Consider the following 20,012-nt stretch of genomic DNA (forward strand, 5'->3'; position numbering starts at 1 on the left):
TGATCCAACCCTGACTATAGTCAGGAAAACGCCCCACAACACCACCATTAGCCTGACTGATATAAGGCAGGATGGATCCATCAGACCAGACTACAGTTTGCTTCTATCATCCAGTCTTGGTGAGACTGGATCTGACAGGAGTGCCGCCCAGTGTGTCTCCTACTGCATCAAGGTAACAAGTGATCCTGTCAGCTGAGCCGTGTCTAAATGCATTAGATTTCTGCCATATTATTATTTAGGGATTTGTGTTAGGTGTGACTAACAAAGTGCAGTTAGAGCATGTGTGTATTTACATAGCAATGAGTTATATATATATATATATATATATATATATATAAATATGTATCACAACATAAAAATTGCATGTTTTGAAGCATCAGCTTGGACTCTTCACTTCTTAAATAAATTTTTTTAAATGCTGGATGTTACACTTCTGGCTCTGTAGAGCTGCCCTGCCACCTATAATATCTCAGCTGCCAGTGACGCTAACCTGAGGCACCATCTGAAGGGCAGTGGGTCAAACAGGTGATGAGCGGGGTGCAGGGGTCACCTGTGACGCCCTGGTTTTCCTGAGGCAGGAGGAGCTGGCAATGGCCTCCAAGGGTGGCAGAAGGCAGCCAAGGATCTTTTAGGCAGACTTCTTGTTCTCAGTTGTGGCCCCTGCGTACCAGCACCCAGGCAAGGAGCGTCAGAAGGTCAGCAGCAGCTTCTGGTCCTCAGCACACGGAGGAAGTGCAGCTGCTGCCAGGCCGCCTTTACTGGGGTGATGGTGCTGTGGTGAGATTGGCAGAGATGTGGGTGCCCAGCAACCTGAAGATGGAGACAGATTCCACTCATTTTCTATTTTCGATGTCAGGGGAATGACCGGTCTGTCTCCTGGAGTCCATTACGAGTTACATTCAGTTTCAGGTTGTTTTCTGCCCTGTGCACTGTCACAATTTTTAGGGGCGACCGTGGCTCAGGGGGTTGGGAAGCGCATCTGTAACTGGAAGGTCGCCAGTTCGATCCCCGTACTCTCTGTCCTTGTCGTTGTGTCCTTGGGCAAGACACTTCACCTACCGCCTACTGGTGTTGGCCAGAGGGGCCGATGGCGCGATATGGCAGCCTCACTTCTGTCAGTCTGCCCCAGGGCAGCTGTGGCTACAACCGTAGCTGCCTCCACCAGTGTGTGAGAGTGAATGAATAGTGGAATTGTAAAGCGCTTTGGGTGCCTTGAAAAGCGCTATATAAATCCAGTCCATTATTATTATTATCACAATTTTTAACCATATTTTTGTGATTAATATTTTTATGCTACTTTGTAGAGTTTTGGAACACAGTTTTTATTCTGTGAATGATGATCCTGTAAGAACCTTAAAAGATGATAAAACATGGTGTGATGTGATTTGATGGAGGCTTTACCTTGACCACCATGTGCTTACACGTACGTACGATACGTTTTTGGCCTGTCAAAGTTCAGGCGGATGGACGAGTGTCATCCTATCAACACCACTTATTTCTTGGCAGATGGCAGCCAAAGCAGTCTTGATGCTGAATCCCCGTTTGACACAATTTCAAACTGACTTGTATCATTCTTTTTTTATTATTATTTAATTGATTATATGCACTTGATTTTCTTCCTTTGAATAACAGAATAAGAGAAAACTGCACAGACTCTTTCCAGCTCCTGTCAAAGTCGCTGCCAGTCGGAGCTCTTTCCAAAAAGATCCACTCATATCAGTCACTTCAGGGTTCTTTGTTTTCTTCTTGCCCTTTTTTAGATGTAATGTGTTTATACTGTAGATAAAAGTGTCTGAAAAGTAAAGCACGAGAGCCTTAAACTTGCATTTTCTGCGATGGTCATCAAGGGACGACTCATCTATCGAAAAAGATGTCTGTTTGGATAGATCACTTCCTGTGACTCCAGTAATTTACCAGTAATTAAATTTTATGGACTTGAGCTTAAGTGGAGAAATTTTATGTAACATTTAAATAATATGAAGGTCATTTTGTCAATTGTGGTTTATTTTTCAAAACTCAAAGAATAAGCAAGACGGGCACCTACCCAGCACTCAGCAGCACTGTACATTAGCTTTGAGGTAAAAATAAGAAGGCACAACCTCAGTTAGATTTTATTTAATTTTAAGGATGCACAGCAAACATGATGGAGGTGTGGAATAATGGGTACAGGCTGTGGAGTGGATGTGGCTTAGATGGGAGCAGTGTGTGTCAAAGCATGGAACAAAGGTAAGATGGAAACTTTGTTTTCCCCCCACAGCTAATTTTGCGACTGGCAGATGAAAGAAATTCAAGAGCCAGCATTAAAAGTACTAGCATCCTAAAACTGATCCAGCTAAATGCAGCTTATTTTCAGTGAAAAATAAAAGTGATTTAAAATGATCCTCAGGCAGAACACTGAACAGCTGAGAACCCTGACAGCACTCAGTGACTTCAGTCTTTAAGCATCAAGTGTTCAGCAGGTCACCCTGAGCTCAGCATGATTATGAATATTGATGTTGAGGAAGTTTTGATGTAGTTTTGGTCATTTGGGGCCATCTAAGTTCTTTTAGTTTAGTTTCATTTGACTAAATATCTAAAGTTGGTTAGGTTGCCTAAAGTGTTTTTTACCAGTGAGAGTTGCTCCAGTTCACAAAGCATCTTATTTTCCTATTTGTCAGTAGGAGATCAAATCTACACATCTAACCTTACTGCACAAGGTTGTTTCTTCTGATTGGATCACTTCCAAACAAGTCCCACCTTTCAGCACAACACAATTAATACCAAGGAGAAGTGAAGTTTTTAGAAGGCGTGTGGTGACTCAACACTTTTTAACAATATTATTTCTGGTGGCAACGGGGTTCATCTCTTCATACCTCATATCACCTTCTGAGTTGTTTCCTGTTTTTGATGGACAGATGGGGAGAAGCTGAATTTAGGCTCATCTTCCTGACGCCGGAGACACAACAGCACTGATTGGCAACATGTAACAGTGTGAGACTTCTGACTGTATTTGCAAGCAAAAAAGGGGATACAGGCTCGTGTCTTCTCAATTTTTATTAGGTAATCATGTCAAAATTTGTATTGACAGTCTGCTCATACATTCTTTTTAAACTGTGGTCCTATATGTTGCTATGAGCCACAGAACTTGCTGTATGTTCTTATTTTCCCTGTCGTTTCTCATTATTATATTTATTTGATTTCTTTGCAAATGTGGATTGGATGGGATATTACTGACAGCTGGTTTCATGTTGGTAGCACCTTTTTGGTGACATGTTTAACATGTGCAAACAAGTGCAAAGACTAGGTGGGAGAAAACTTTTACCCATTGCACTGAAATCTACTCAAGCAAAAGGTTGTTGGTTTAGTTCTAGACAGAGACACAAGTACCCTTTGGGGTTGTGTCAGGAAGGGTCTCTTGCATAAAACTCAAACATATGGAGCTAATTGCTGTGGCTACCCCTTTGTGGCAAGAGGGCAGCTAAAAGTAGCAGCACACTATGGTTAAGGGAGGGATGATTCACCCATAAATATAAATTATCTTAATCGATTTTGAAATATTGCAATTGTGCTTTTTTTCTGATGGCCAGTCCTAAAAACAAGATGGCGAAGGCGGCATTGGTCAGGTCATCTGTAGTTTTTTGGTTTTTTTTTTGTAGTTTATTAATGCTGGCCTCTCAGTTTATAAAGCCGCTCTCATATTCACGTTTAATGAGTCATACCTGCACTGTAACGTCCGAAGTCTGAGTCCAGTAAGCTACACCCTTATAAACGCTCATCATAAACGCACATGAGCGCAGCCGTCAGGTAGCGTCTACAGCCCCTCCTCTCAGGGGCAGCGCACCTGAGCGGACAGGACGCCACACCTGGCTCACATTGGAGCCGCGCTCAATGCCGCGGCACAGAGACGACGGGAAATAAACTGGCGTCGAGGGGACCGACTTCTCTTTATGGGACATGGAGCCGGCCTATCGGGGTCTGGGTCGCTGTGTGTGCTGCTTCTGGCTCGCGGTGGTGTTTGACATTGTGGGACTGGCCGTGCTCCTCCTCGGCGTGTTTGTCGACGTGTTTTTCTACGACCTGCTCATCTACGCGGGCGCCATCGTCATCTTCCTCAGCCTCATCTGGTGGGTGTTCTGGTATTCTGGGAACATCGAAGTGCCCCCGTCAGAGCTGGAGGATGATGTGGGGTTACTGAAAAAGAACAAGGGCGGACTCGGGGGCATCAGCGGCGCCGTGAGGCGCCTCTCCAGCCGCGTGTCCACCGGCATCCGAAACTCGTTCCGCAGGAACGGAGAACCGTCCCATACGGCCCGCATGCCCAGGTCAGCCTCGGGGCCACCTGTGTCACCGCCGGAGCGGGTGACCGTAGCCATGGCAACGATGGGCAATACCACACAGACTGCTACCTCCTCAATAGCAGACTGTGGCGTAGAGATGCCCCACACCGCTACAGAGACATCACCTGCATAATGACGGGTACAGGTGAGGCCTGGCGTACAGGTGAGGCCTGGCTCACAGTGCAGCGCACACAGGCCCAGTTATTGTAGTCAGTAAAAAACAGTAAATTAGTCAAAGGAAATAAACGTAAAACCAAGACTTTGAATAGCGGAAACTAACTGAAACGATATTGAGCAACGACAAAGATGGCAAAAATTCAAATCGTATAAGAAACAACACACAGAAAATGGGTTTAATACCTTTAGCCCTTTGATCAGGTTTTTCCAACAGATTAGCGACACTGGGCTACTCCTCACAGTGCGTGTGTGTTGGGGACAGGCAGGGATACATTTTTTGTTAGTTTCTCATTTACAAAAATGTGAGAAAATCAGCTTTTTTAAAGCACTAAGCTTGTCCCAAATCTTCTGTAGGTGTTCAGCTGACGTCATAGCATTCAATTTACATCTTCATCCCAATTTTTTTTTTTTTTTTTAAAGATACCCAGTTAGTGCTATTTGATAAATACAAAACATATTACATTTTGGACTAGAAGTCCTTTTTTCAAATCTGTGCAATGATCCCTGGATTAGTCGCATAAATGACCTTCACAGATGCTTTACGTAAGGGTAATGGTACAACAAAAGACAGGTTTCTGTCTAGCCGGGTATAGCTTTTTTTTTGATGGACTTTAAAAGCAGAAGTAAAAAAAATGGCTGTAACTGTGGCAGTGAAACTCTTATCACTGCATAATCATTAACTACAGTTAACTGGTCACTGAAAGACAAGCCCTTAGTTTAAACAATAGCAGGCTTACCTGAAACTTCCCTGTAACCTCTCCCTCCACATAATAACTGCTGCAGCATAATAAAACACACTCTTTGTGTACTACTTGTCAACTCAAACTAATACTTTATTCATTTTCTTCCCAATAGAGACTACAGACATACAGAGCCCTAAGCCATCTTCAGTGACTCCAGCTACTGCAAAGCCTCTTTATTCTTTGTTTTGATGAGAAAGTATTCATAAAAATGTGATGTCTGCATAGTTTTTGAAATTTGAATGATGAAGTTTTTATTATAATTCACTCCCATTCATGGTGTGATGATGTCAGGTTTAGTACACAGAGGTAGAAAAATGTGTTTAAGTTTCCACGTCTCATCTTCAAAGTTGTTCATATAAAAAAAGATTTCTTTTTTTGTGTCCATGTTAATATATCTTCTGATCTGTGAATAATAATATGACATCCATCCATCTGCTTCCATTTATTAATTTAAGTATAACAGGAGCTCTCAGAGGCAGTGTACACCCTGGAGAGGTTGTCAGTGCGTCACAGGGCTAACACAAAGAGACACACAACCATTCAGTTTGACAGCCACAGTCAGTCTAGAGTCACAGTTAACCTAACCCATGCATGTGTTTGGACTGTGGGAGGAAGCTGTACAAGCACAGGAGAGAAAGGCCCCAGACTGCATTTGAACCCAGGACTTTCTTGTTGTGAGTCAGGATTTTAACTAGTGTTATGCCCTCTAATGTGACATATTAAATATAGATATATTTGAAAAAAGTGGTCAGGTTTAATTGCAGCAAACAAAAAAACCCACATGGTTGGACTTACAGGAAGATCATAGATTGGGATAATATAGATATTAATATGCAGAATGAATCACTGATGATCTGGAGGCTCTCACTCCTGAACATCTGAGTAGAAAATAAAGACTATGGATAGACCAGCCAATCAATATCAAGCAGAAGCAGCTCCTGCTGTAAATTTGTTTGAATCAGGCTCTTGGTTCAGGCCACTTATACGGTGACTCTTAATACAGACAGTGATCATGATTACTGTACATATTATGAGCTAGGATTTAGCAGTAGCCAGAATGTTACACTAGTGGAGTGTTTTTCCTGAACAAAACAGGACTGTGGGGAAAAAAGGTGTAACTGGCAGCTGGTCTTCTTGTTTCCACGCATGCTGATAGCAAGCCTTAGTGACTAACCTTTGGAACCAGCCTAGCTGTGTTTATGACACTGCTGCTTCATCTAACATTAGCTCCACTGTTTCCCCATACATTATAAGTTCTCTAACCAGTACAATACAAAGAAATTAAATTAACTGGTTACAGCGTGAATGAAGAAAAGTTACTCCAAATATTGTGTTAAACTAGTATGTGCTGTTATTATTTTTTATAACTAAATTTCAAACAGTATGTCCCATGTTTCTCTGAATCATTCGTTAGTGTCGTCTAACATTTTGAACATTGACAGTAATGTCTGTTTTCACAAAGTTGTTTCCATTCCCGTTTTGTACAAATGTTGTGCATTTCTATTTAACTGATATATGTTTTCTCCATTTTTCTCTCATTGCTGTACAATGGCTGACACACTCAAATTAGATAAAAGATTGTGGGTTTAATCAAATAAAAGATTATTTTTCTTTTTTAAAATTACCTTTACTTTCAGTGTACTTTTCTTTGTTCTCTGAAAAGCTCAATTTCTACATATTTGATCTTTTACTTTATTAGGTTTATTTAACTTTTTCGTGTATTGTGAGTATTTAATGTGACACATCATGGAAATATTACGTTTCCACAACTGTCAACATTCTTCATATTTCCAAGTACCACAGGTAGTTTAATCAGAGGTGTGGACTCGAGTCACATGACTTGGACTCGAGTCAGACTCGAGTCATTAATTTTATGACTTTAGACTTGACTTGAAAAAATGTTCTAAGACTTGTGACTTGACTTGGACTTTTACACCAATGACCTGGGACTTGAATTGGACTTGAACCGGTTTACTTGAAAAGACTTGATATTTCACCCCAAATATAAAATTTAACATGCATATTATATAGAGATTGAAAATGTGACGTCATTCACGGGTAAAACCGCAAAGGATTCTGGGAACTCGTGGCAAGAGGTACTAGCGCACGCAGGCTTTCAATTGAACTCAGTCACACAGCGATAAAAAGAAACACAAAAATGTCAAGAAGCTGTTGTATCATTAACTGCAATAGCCGGTCGCATGACAGCCACGGGAAGCCGACGGGTAAAGAGATCGGTTGTTATCGGATTACGTCGTTGAAGAGAAATTGTTCGAGCCATGTTTCCGAAGTAACAAAGAGGCGACGGATGGTCTGGATTGCAGCCATTCAAAGATCAAATATAACGTCCCAGAACACTCCAGCTCACAGGTTAGTCTGCTCCAAGCATTTACACGAAGGTCAGTGTTTTTTAGTAGTTAATGCGTCATTTTCTTAACATAATTGGTGATATAGGTTACAAGCAAGTCTGGCGCTGAACAGAAATTGTCGCGCTATGCTCCTTTATTTATTGTGCATAAATAGTGAATTGTCCTGACACAATATTGTGTTTCGCTTCTGTTATTATGGTACATTGACAAAAACATATACTTTTATTCACAGGATAAAACAGTTGTTTTGTATCACTAATTGTCCAGTACGATTACAGCATACAATATTGTTGTCACTGCTACATTTCTGTGATGCTACCAGAAATTATTTCCACTACTAATTAATTATTGTTGAGCTCAAAGGTCCTATTAATAAACAGAGGTGGGACCAAGTCATTGTTTTGCAAGTCTCAAGTCTTTATCCTCAAGTCTCAAGTCAAGTCTCAAGTAATGTCAGGCAAGTCAGAGTCGATTCTCAAGTCACTGGTGTAAAAGTCCGAGTAAAGTCACAAGTCTGAAACTTTGAATTTCAAGTCCTTTCGAGTCTTTAAAAAAAAAACGAAAAAAAGCATGTTGCAGTTATGCTAAATGTAAATATTAGACCATGTAATTTTAAAATCTGTGTTTTTCTCAACACATGACAAAATAGTGAACTTAGAAAATATACACAAATTGTGAAATTGCACCTCTTTAAAATGCAGCTCAATTAAACCTAGCTCCAAGAATAATTTTCACCGACAGTTCTGAGATAAGCTGCATGTTATTCTTGGATGCGGTTGTAGGACCGGCTTTGAAATCGCATGACAAAAATATCATACACATTAAAAAAAACTGCATCACCAACGTAGCCTTGAAAACATTTGCTAGTTAGATGAAGTCAGCTATCTCATATTTATATGCACATTTATAATCATACGGTTCTTGGAGTGAGTGCATACACTCATGAAGTTTAGTAACTTCAGGTCACTGCAACAAGCCCAGGTACAGTTTACCGACGGATGGGTGCAGGACCTTGAAATGCACCGTGTAGAAAGTAAAGACCATCGTACGTATCATAAGTTTACCAGTCTCACAAATCGTCTTCATAAATACACATTCCTTAACCGTTTATTAATAGGACCTTTGAGCTCAACGATAATTAATTAGTAGTGGAAATAATCTCTGGTAGCATCACAGAAATGTAGCAGTGACAATAATACTGTATGCTGTAATCGTACTGGGCAATTAGTGATACAAAAAACCTGTTTTATCCTGTGAATAAAAGTATATGTTTTTGTCAATGTACCATAATAACAGAAGCGAAACGCAATATTGTGTCAGGACAATTCACTATTTATGCACAATAAATAAAGGAGCATAGCGCGACAATTTCTGTTCAGCACCAGACTTGCTTGTAACCTATATCACCAATTATGTTAAGAAAAATGACGCATTAACTACAACAGCAGACTGACCTTCGTGTAAATGCTTGGAGCAGACTAACCTGTGAGCTGGAGTGTTCTGGGACGTTATATTTGATATTTGAATGGCTGCAATCCAGACCATCCGTCGCGTCTTTGTTACTTCGGAAACATGGCTCGAACAATTTCTCTTCAACGACGTAATCCGATAACAACCGATCTCTTTACCCGTCGGCTTCCCGTGGCTGTCATGCGACCGGCTATTGCAGTTAATAATACAACGGCTTCTTGACATTTTTGTGTTTCTTTTTATCGCTGTATAACTGATTTTAATTGAAAGCCTGCGTGCGCTAGTACCTCTTGCCACGAGTTCCCAGAATCCTTTGCGGTTCTACCCGTGAATGACGTCACATTTTCAATCTCTATATAATATGCATGTTAAATTTTATATTTGGGGTAAAATATCAAGTCTTTTCAAGTAAACCGGTTCAAGTCCAATTCAAGTCCCAAGTCATTGGTGTAAAAGTCCAAGTCAAGTCACAAGTCTTAGAACATTTTTTCAAGTCAAGTCTAAAGTCATAAAATTAATGACTCGAGTCTGACTCGAGTCCAAGTCATGTGACTCGAGTCCACACCTCTGTTAATAAACGGTTAAGGAATGTGTATTTATGAAGACGATTTGTGAGACTGGTAAACTTATGATAGGTACGATGGTCTTTCGTTCTACACGGTGCATTTCAAGGTCCTGCACCCATCCGTCGGTAAACTGTACCTGGGCTTGTTGCAGTGACCTGAAGTTACTAAACTTCATGAGTGTATGCGCTCACTCCAAGAACCGTATAATTATAAATATGATTATAAATATGCTAGGATGATATAGCTGACTTCATCTAACTAGCAAATGTTGTCCAGGCTACGTTGGTGATGCAGTTTTTTTTAATGTGTATGATATTTTTGTCATGCGATTTTAAAGCCGGTCCTACAACCGCATCCAAGAATAACATGCAGCTTATCTCAGAACTGTCGGTGAAAATTATTCTTGGAGCTAGGTTTAATTGAGCTGCATTTTAAAGAGGTGCAATTTCACAATTTGTGTATATTTTCTAAGTTCACTATTTTGTCATGTGTTGAGAAAAACACAGATTTTAAAATTACATGGTCTAATATTTACATTTAGCATAACTGCAACATTATTTTTTCATTTTTTTTTTTTAAAGACTCGAAAGGACTTGAAATTCAAAATTTCAGACTTGTGACTTGACTCGGACTTTTACACCAGTGACTTGAGACTCGACTCTGACTTGCCTGACATTACTTGAGACTTGACTTGAGGATAAAGACTTGAGACTTACTCGAGACTTGCAAAACAATGACTTGGTCCCACCTCTGGTAGTTATAGGCATAGAATAAGGTAAACTGTGGCCATGAAAGCATCCACGTGATCAGCAACAGTTCTCAGGTTGTGGCATTCAGATCAGGATTAAGTAGAATTAAAGACTACTGTGAGATTTGGTGGCACCTAGCAGTGAGGTTGTACAACCAACCAGATAGTCCAGTCACAAATCAGTCAGTTTCTTGACAATTAATAAGCAAATTGTCACGACCACTGATCAAAGCCCACTGATCAAAGCCCACTGATCAAAGCCCACTGATCAAAGCCCACTGATCAAAGCCCACTGATCAATAACCATGAGTCCCATTCACAGAGGTGGGGAATGGCTGCAATCACAGCATTGTAAGATGGTGACAGATGGACCCTTAGGCCCCCTCCTCCATTCAGAGATGGTCTTTCCCTTTTCACGTAAATGGCCTCCTTGACTCCGCCCTCAAACCAGCGTTCCTCCCTGTCCAGGATGTTACATCCTCAACATTGAAAGAGTGTCCACTGGCCTGTAGGTGTAAACAGACTGCAGAGTCCTGGCCTGACGAGGAGGCTCTTCTGTGTTGTAGCCAGAGGTTGTTTGGTTTCCCCAACGTATAAATCCTGGCAATCCTCCTGCACTTAACAGCGTACACTATGTTACTCTGTTTGTGTCGGGGGACCCGATCCTTGGGGTGGACCAAGTTTTGGCGTTTTGGGGTTTAAAAGCCACAGAGACCCGGTGTTTAGAAAAAATGTGTCGCTGCTCCGATACTCCTGACACGTACGGGATCACTACAGGTTTTCGCTTGGGCAGCGGTTGTCCTTCCCTCCTGGATCGGCTGGAGCTTTCTTTAGGAGCCTTTCCTGCTTTGACAAAAGTCCAGCTGGGATAACCACATTTACTCAGGGCCTTCCTGATGTTCTTCTGCCTCCCTGGCTGCTGTGTCTGTGGGGATGGTGTTCGCTCTGTGTTGTAGCGTCCTGATGACGCCCAGTTTGTGCTCCAGTGGATGATGAGAGTCAAACCTTAGATACTGATCCGTATGTGTAGGTTTACGGTACATATGGTCAGGTTTTAGATGTCCCCCATTACTGATGGAAATCTCACTTTTCATATCCTCCCTGGTGAATTTGATGTGTCGGTCCACTGAGTTAATGTGATCCGTGAAATGTGGAACGTCCTGAGATTTGATTTTCACCCAGGTGTCATCCACATGTCTGAACCAATGGATTGGTGGTGTTCCAGGGTAGGATAGCAAAGCCCTCTTTTCCACTTCTTCCATGTACAAATTGGCCACAGTGGGTGAAACTGGGGAGCCCACGGCACACCCATGTTTCTGCCTGTAGAACTGACCCTTGTATGTGAAGTAGGTGGAATGAAGTACAGAACAAAAGTGTTCTGGATGTGGTGTTTAGAGCTGACTATCATCGGTTTGAGGATCGAAGCCAGAAACTTGGTGATGTTATCGGTGACCATCCTGCATAAAGTGCTTTGAGAGCTCAGAGTAGAAAGTCCATTTACCAGTCCATTTACCATTTACCAAGTTGTTCATATAGACAATTGGTATACCCTGTTTATGTGTCTTTGGTAAACCACACAGATGATGTAGATTCCCCTGTGTTATGAGGTCCGGTCAGTAGCAATGCGTTGCTCTAACTGCTTCACACAACCTAACATCCTCTTCCTGTAACCACTTCCTGGGTCTCGTTTCAGGGGCTCATAAGTATTTTTATCACTAAGCAGTAACAAAATTTTCTCATGATAGTTGTGAAGCCTGGTAAAAACCTGAGACATTTGGTGTGTTTGTGTGGTTTCTGTATTACAAAATACATTGGTTTTTACAGTCCCCCTGCTTACAGGTTCACCACTTCTCAGCTTTCCAGCTGGCTCCATCTCCAGGTCCCAGCATCACTGATATAGTGAAAGCATATGTGCTGAATGGCTTTCAGCTGCCCCACCAGTTTCCCTGGCACTGTCCCTCGAGCCCACTGCACCACCCCTCCTCAGACCACACCTCCAACACAATAGTCTTTCTTGTTTGAAAGATGATAGTGTTGTTGTCGTTACTAAGCGATGCGAATGCCTTCCTCTCCTCCATGCTTATTTTGGATGCACTGCTGAGACAAGCCGAAACTTTCATTTGCAGTTACTCCGCTTCATGTTTGCTGTTGTTTCAGTTGCTGTGATCAGTTCCACTAGTGGGATTTTTCTCGGCGTCACAACAAAGTTCAACCCTTTTGCAAGGATGTTTTTCTCTGCTTGGGTGAGCTGTCTGTCAGACAAAATGTTTAACCCACTTGTCCCCATCCTCAGTGTGGCATACTTTTCTCTTAGGACACTCTCCATATTTTGGTGATGTTTCTGACGCACAGATTTCCTGTTTCCTGGTCTTAGACTTCTCATGCTGTGCTGGGCTAAGTTTGTCTGTGAATTCAAACACCTTTAGGAGTGTATTCTCATTTAGAAGCATTGTAAATTAATGATGAAGAAATGAACCTCCCAGCCCATTGTTCATAAGTGGTGTTAGTTTCAGTCATTATGCAAATGTCCGTTTATAAGATTGGGGAGCCCTGCAGTCAGCTGAGTCTAAAGACGTCACTTGGATGAGTGACAAAACATTTCTCCCTCTGAAAACGTTACGTCCAGATGAACAGAATCAACTTTTTGGGACAATGCTTCATAGTTACAAATTATTCTTCACTAATAAAAGCATGCTTAAGTAGTGCCCAGAAAACATTTCCCACACCAGAAACAGCCGGGACTGTGCCTAGTGTTATATTGACCCCAGTATCATTTCAAAATTTGCTCTGCTTGTAATGTCCACTACCTCTATTGCTCACTGGGATGCAACATATCTGATATATTACTTTAGTAATTTTCTTAGTGTTACCCAGTAAAACATAACTAATGGGGATTGAACACTTTTACACTGTTGTTCTAGGAGCTGTTTTGATGATTTTATTGTCGCAGCAATTTCTCCAGATTTCTTTACTAAAGTTCTGTCCCTTTTTCTGTAGTTTCTTTTGTTACAACCCATCTAGGGGACAGGTCATAGCATGGATGAGGCACTTGCTGCCCCCAAGACCCAAGCAGCCACAGGAGACAATTGTCACACAGTGGAAATTTGTATTTATCTTGTATATTGGTTTTATTCTGAATTTTAGTGTTTATTTATGAGTGTAGTTTTTATTTGCATGATTTCATTCTGTTTGTATTGCATGTTTTTAGTGTGTTATTTGACAATGTTTTAATCCACTGTGGATTGGGTGCATGGGACAAATTAGCTGATAGAGATCACCTGCTGAGCTTTGGGTGTGTCCAGAGGTGGCCTATCAGCTGTTTAAAGACCTATTAAAAGGAAGCCAGCTGAGTACTGGAGAAGATAGGCCCCAGACATGAAGAGGAGTGCAGGAAGACCAGGTGGAAAAGAAGGACCCCGGCCAGCGTAACACGGCGACCCAGTTCCGACAGCTGATCTGTCAGGATTAGTTAACGGACTCAGGCGCAGACCAGGAATCCTTTTAGAGAAGACAGTTAATTTATTTATACAGACAACACCAGGTGATAATATATAAATGGTAAATGGCCTGTATTTATATAGCGCTTTACTAGTCCCTAAGGACCCCAAAGCGCTTTACACATCCAGTCATCCACCCATTCACACACACAGTCACACACTGGTGATGGCAGCTACATTGTAGCCACAGCCACCCTGGGGCGCACTGACAGAGTATACAATGTGCTGAAGGGGGGTCCAGGGCTCCAGGATCCGTGAGGGGAGGGAAGGGGATCAAACGTGCTCCAAAAGGTCTCCAAATCACTCTCCTCACTCCTTAACTGGGTCACACTCATTCACAGGATTACAGGCAGGGAAAGGTCCGGGAAAGATCTGCGCACAAAAACTTCAATTAGAGGCAAACTGACGGAAAACGTCTCACAGATTCTCAAACCAGAGGTGTGGACTCGAGTCACATGACTTGGACTCGAGTCATTAATTTTATGACTTTAGACTTGACTTGAAAAAATGTTCTAAGACTTGTGACTTGACTTGGACTTTTACACCAATGACCTGGGACTTGAATTGGACTTGAACCGGTTTACTTGAAAAGACTTGATATTTTACCCCAAATATAAAATTTAACATGCATATTATATAGAGATTGAAAATGTGACGTCATTCACGGGTAGAACCGCAAAGGATTCTGGGAACTCGTGGCAAGAGGTACTAGCGCACGCAGGCTTTCAATTGAAATCAGTCACACAGCGATAAAAAGAAACACAAAAATGTCAAGAAGCCGTTGTATTATTAACTGCAATAGCCGGTCGCATGACAGCCACGGGAAGCCGACGGGTAAAGAGATCGGTTGTTATCGGATTACGTCGTTGAAGAGAAATTGTTCGAGCCGTGTTTCCGAAGTAACAAAGAGGCGACTGGATTGCAGCCATTCAAAGACCAAATATAACGTCCCAGAACCCTCCAGCTCACAGGTTAGTCTGCTCCAAGCATTTACACAAAGGTCAGTGTTTTTTAGTAGTTAATACGTCATTTTTCATAACATAATTGGTGATATAGGTTACAAGCAAGTCTGGCGCTGAACAGAAATTGTCGCGCTATGCTCCTTTATTTATTGTGCATAAATAGTGAATTGTCCTGACACAATATTGCGTTTCGCCTCTGTTATTATGGTACATTGACAAAAACATATACTTTTATTCACAGGATAAAACAGGTTTTTTGTATCACTAATTGTCCAGTACGATTACAGCATACAGTATTATTGTCACTGCTACATTTCTGTGATGCTACCAGAAATTATTTCCACTACTAATTAATTACTGTTGAGCTCAAAGGTCCTATTAATAAACGGTTAAGGAATGTGTATTTATGACGACGATTTGTGAGACTGGTAAACTTATGATACGTACGATGGTCTTTCGTTCTACACGGTGCATTTCAAGGTCCTGCACCCATCCGTCGGTAAACTGTACCTGGGCTTGTTGCAGTGACCTGAAGTTACTAAACTTCATGAGTGTATGCACTCACTCCAAGAACCGTATGATTATAAATATGCATATAAATATGCTACGATGAGATAGCTGACTTCATCTAACTAGCAAATGTTTTCCAGGCTACGTTGGTGATACAGTTTTTTTTAATGTGTGTGATATTTTTGTCATGCGATTTTAAAGCCGGTCCTACAACCGCATCCAAGAATAACATGCAGCTTATCTCAGAACTGTCGGTGAAAATTATTCTTGGAGCTAGGTTTAATTGAGCTGCATTTTAAAGAGGTGCAATTTCACAATTTGTGTATATTTTCTAAGTTCACTATTTTGTCATGTGTTGAGAAAAACACAGATTTAAAAATTACATGGTCTAATATTTACATTTAGCATATAACTGCAACATGCTTTTTTCGTTTTTTTTTTTTTTAAAGACTCGAAAGGACTTGAAATTCAAAGTTTCAGACTTGTGACTTTACTCGGACTTTTACACCAGTGACTTGAGACTCGACTCTGACTTGCCTGACATTACTTGAGACTTGACTTGAGACTTGAGGATAAAGACTTGAGACTTGACTTGAGACTTGAGGATAAAGACTTGAGACTTACTTGAGACTTGCAAAACAATGACTTGGTCCCACCTCTGTCTCAAACTACTGAGTGACTGATGCTGATCGCTCAACAATCCAGCAAGGAGTAGCTCAGTGCTGCCATGTTAAGCAGGGCTCGGGATTATGAAGATAGGCAGCGGGTGTGGAGATGGCAGGTGGGTGGGTCAGGGGCGGGAGCCTGTAATGAGCACCGCCCCGGCAGGAGGGAGAGAAAGAGCAAAACAATAAAACCACATGTTGCCTAATATGGGTCAGCTGGTGAGGCACAGGCACCATGACATGATCAGACGTTAGGTGACGTCCCGCTGGAACTAGTCATTCGGGAGCTGTACATTTGCGCACCAGCAGAGGGCCCCTGCCCAGCTAAATAACCATAACAAAGTGCACTGTTCAGACAACACATACAAGTGGTCGTAACACTTTCTTCAAACACCTTGCTTTTGAGAATGGGATTCATCACATATTTGCCAAAGATAAACAATCTTTAAATACAAATTTATTCATGATGTCTTTTCTATCCTCCTCTTATGACCCCTTGTTGACCTCATGCCTTGTAGGGGAATTCAGTTCAAGTTGCAGTTGCTTAGCAGTTGTCTGTTGCCCAACAACAAGTAAGTGATGAAGTTTGGCTGCTAACATTATTCAAACACATATTATAAAAAGGATAATGGAGCCCCAGTTCCACCACTCCACGTGTTGAAGTGCACCTAGAGAAGATGCTGAAATCAAAGTCCCTGACCTGGAGTGGGCACTCCACCCTTTTCCGATTGAGGACCACGCTCAAATTTGGAGGTGCTGATCCCCATTCCTGCCACTTCACACTCAGCTGCAAACTGCTCCAGTGCGAGCTGGAGGCCATCACGTGATGAAGCCAACAGAACCACATCATCTGCAAAAACCAGAGATGAGATTCTGAGACCAACTAAGTGAAAGCCTTCTGCCACTTGGCTTGGCCTAGGAATTGTCCATAAAAATTATTAACAGAATCAGTGACAAAGGGCGGCCCTGGCGGATACTGATGTGTCGGTCGCGAACGAAACGGGTTAGAGCCGGATCTTTGAAGTGAATGACGCGAGTCGGCACCTTATTGGGAGCTGTGTTTCTTTTTTCTTTCTCTCACCCTCTCTGTGCTTTGCGCTGGGCAGAGGGGGGAGGGGCGGTAGTTACACTGGCAGTAGCACAGGAACAGAGCGGGAGGGAGAGAGAGAGAGAGCAGGGACAACAACGTCACATTAGAAAGGTATAGTAATCATCCACAACTATTTTCAGTTGCAGATGATAAGGGATTCAGAAAGTTTATTCATGCAGGTCCATATGACAGAGAATGTGCATCTTCTTTTTGTTTTCATAGTTTATATTTAATTGTGTTGTGGTTTGTAGTGTTTTGTGTTGTTTCACTTTAAATTTGTTTAAAAAGCTGAAAATTTAAATAGTTAAAAGTTGAAATGCGAATAGTTGTTTTTTGTATTACATGATTTATTTATTACATTTCATGTGGAGTGAATAAATAAAAGTAAATTTACGATGGCCCCTAGAGACAAAGCACATACAAACTCCAAAGCACGTACAACAGAAGTGCTCCAGGATGCTAGGGGGCGGTGTTGAGCTTTTGTTACCTCGTGGCTACACAAGCCAGGAAGTACCAACGACCGGATTTTTTTTTTTTTTTTTTTTTTTCATACTTTAATTAAATTTATGCACATATTACAATCTCTCGTTGGGAGACAACATTAGTGCAACAACATCTTGAAAAGGTTGAATAAGAAACCAAACGAAAAAAAACCCCCAAAACCCCCAAAAAAAACAAAAAAACAAAAACACATATATACATATACATAAATATATGAAGGCCATTTTTATGACATATAACAGTTTCCTTTCTGCGAACACTTTAACATACATGTGGCTTACTTAGTACACCAAAAACACAATCATTAAAAGGATAGAGATTGAGTCCCATTGTCGCATATCAAAGCAGCCTCTTTACATGAATCCCTCAGTAATTCTAAAGATGACAAAAAGGATTTTAATTCAATTTTCAATGCAGTTAGGGAAGGTCTTTTACTTTGCCATTTGCATTTGTGTATGTGGTATTTGCCCATAATTATCACCACCTTGTGTAGCATGGACAGTTCCTTAGATGGATCACCATTATTATATAAAACTTGTGTTAGAGTCAGTGGGGTCATCCCATCTATTCTTATACTCAACCAGTCTACTAGATCTTGCCAGAAGTCAGTTGTTACTGAGCAGGAAAAAAACAAATGATCAATACTTTCCACATTTTGTGAACAAAATCCACATGGCTCTACCTCAAACCCAAACCTTTTTTTAAGCATTTCAGCTGCTGGGTAATATCCATTAATTATTTTAAATTGCATTTCTTTGACTTTGGGGGGGGGTAGGCCATTTTAAAAAGTGCGTATATTTGTTCGTTATTTTAATATTACTCCCTTTTAGTTTTGTGTTACTGTTAAAGTCGTGAAATAATTTGTTTTTAAATATCTTGTTCATGGTTTTATTATTACAGTTTTTATCCGTCAAAGGAATCTGGTTTAGATGTAAAGAAGGTAGACTAATTTGTGCCTTAGAGTAATACAAATAACCTTGAATCAAACTCAACAGAGGTAAGGGGATTGCCTTACAAACCTTGTCATATTCTCTAAGGCAGGGGTGTCAAACTCAAATACACAGTGGGCCAAAATTCAAAACTAGAACAAAGTCGCGGGCTAACGTTAATATTTATTGAAATATATTTATTCCTCCAGATATAAGAATGAATCTTTTCTTATGGACTCAAACATGTTTTGCTGAAAAACTGAATATGGAACAAGCAAAGCTTAATACTAAACAATATATATATTAGCTGTGTAATACCAGTAGGCCAGCTCTAATAGTAATTTGGTATGGCTTCGCGGGCCAAATGTAATTAGGCTGCGGGCCAAATTTGGCCCGCGGGCCAGAGTTTGACACCTATGCTCTAAGGGAACACTGAATGTTAAACTTAGCATTAAAAACACCCACTGAGAGAAACTGACCCCTTTCATCAAGTAAGTCTGTTATAAAGATTATGTTTTTTTCAAACCACTCTTTAATAAACAATGACTTCTTATTAATTGTAATTGTTCTGTTATTCCACAAGGTGGAGCAATGTGGTGAAAAGTTATGGGCAAACACCATCTTCCAATAAGACAAGACCTGCTTATGATATTCTGACAGTTTCACAGGCAACTTCAATATATCAAAATCACATTTCAGGAGAAAATCCAACCCTCCCACCTTTTTGAAAATATTTTTTGGGATATGGAACCATATGGAGTCAGGTTTCAAGAGGAAGGCTTTTATCCAGTTTATTTTAAAAACTCCAACCATTGATTGAAAATCAATTGACTTTATACCACCTTTAGCGTAATCTTTGACAAGTTGTGATTTTTTAATGTAATGTGTTTTATTGCGCCAAATGAATTGATAGATTATAGAGTTAATCTTTTTAATACTTTTCGGGGTAATGTATAGTGAGTATGCTGGATAAACCATCTTTGAGACGCCCTCTGATTTGGATAATAGATTGCATCCAAAAATTGTAATATCTCTCGTCAACCAATGATTTAGTGTTTTGGACATGCCATCAATTTTGTCTTTTAGGTTTTTTGATTCTCTAGTGTTGATGTCTTTGTCTAAATAGATGCCTAGATACTTAACTTCATTCTTCACTGGAATCGTCCTCATGCTATTTTCCAAACAATCATAAAGTGGCAAAAGTTCACACTTCTTCAGGTTCAGACACAAGCCTGAAGCTTTAGAAAAAATTGAAATGACATTCAATGCTTTCTCGAGTATTGATTTATCCTTTAAAAATATTACTGTGTCGTCTGCAAACTGACTTATTTTCAGTTCAATATCAAAAATGTTTATTCCTTCGATGTCTGAATGGTTCACAATGAGGTAAGCCATTAATTGAGTGCAAAGAATAAATAATTTTGGAGAAATTGGGCAACCCTGTCGAATTCCACAGAATATGTCTATCC

General features: G+C 40.8%; 1 protein-coding gene across 2 annotated transcripts; it reads left to right on the forward strand.

Annotated features, from left to right (window-relative positions):
- The first annotated feature begins 3,469 nt into the window (after nucleotides 1–3,469).
- Nucleotides 3,470–6,860, forward strand: LOC146575361 (transmembrane protein 238). 2 transcript variants are annotated; one of them, XM_085270020.1, is made up of 2 exons: nucleotides 3,470–4,479; nucleotides 5,349–6,860. In XM_085270020.1, exon 1 carries the CDS (start codon nucleotides 3,934–3,936, stop codon nucleotides 4,447–4,449), a length of 516 nt encoding a protein of 171 aa, XP_085126146.1. In that variant the 5' UTR covers nucleotides 3,470–3,933; the 3' UTR covers nucleotides 4,450–4,479; nucleotides 5,349–6,860. The 2 variants fall into 2 exon arrangements, with proteins under 2 accessions (XP_085126146.1, XP_085126147.1); XM_085270021.1 differs by having other exon boundaries at nucleotides 3,471–4,461.
- Nucleotides 6,861–20,012: the final 13,152 nt, after the last annotated feature.

Source organism: Mchenga conophoros, linkage group LG4, assembly GCF_057382185.1.
Source record: "Mchenga conophoros isolate Kocher_MC1m ecotype Shallow Benthic linkage group LG4, M_conophoros_male_GT1.1, whole genome shotgun sequence".
In the NCBI taxonomy this organism is placed as follows: domain Eukaryota; kingdom Metazoa; phylum Chordata; class Actinopteri; order Cichliformes; family Cichlidae; genus Mchenga; species Mchenga conophoros.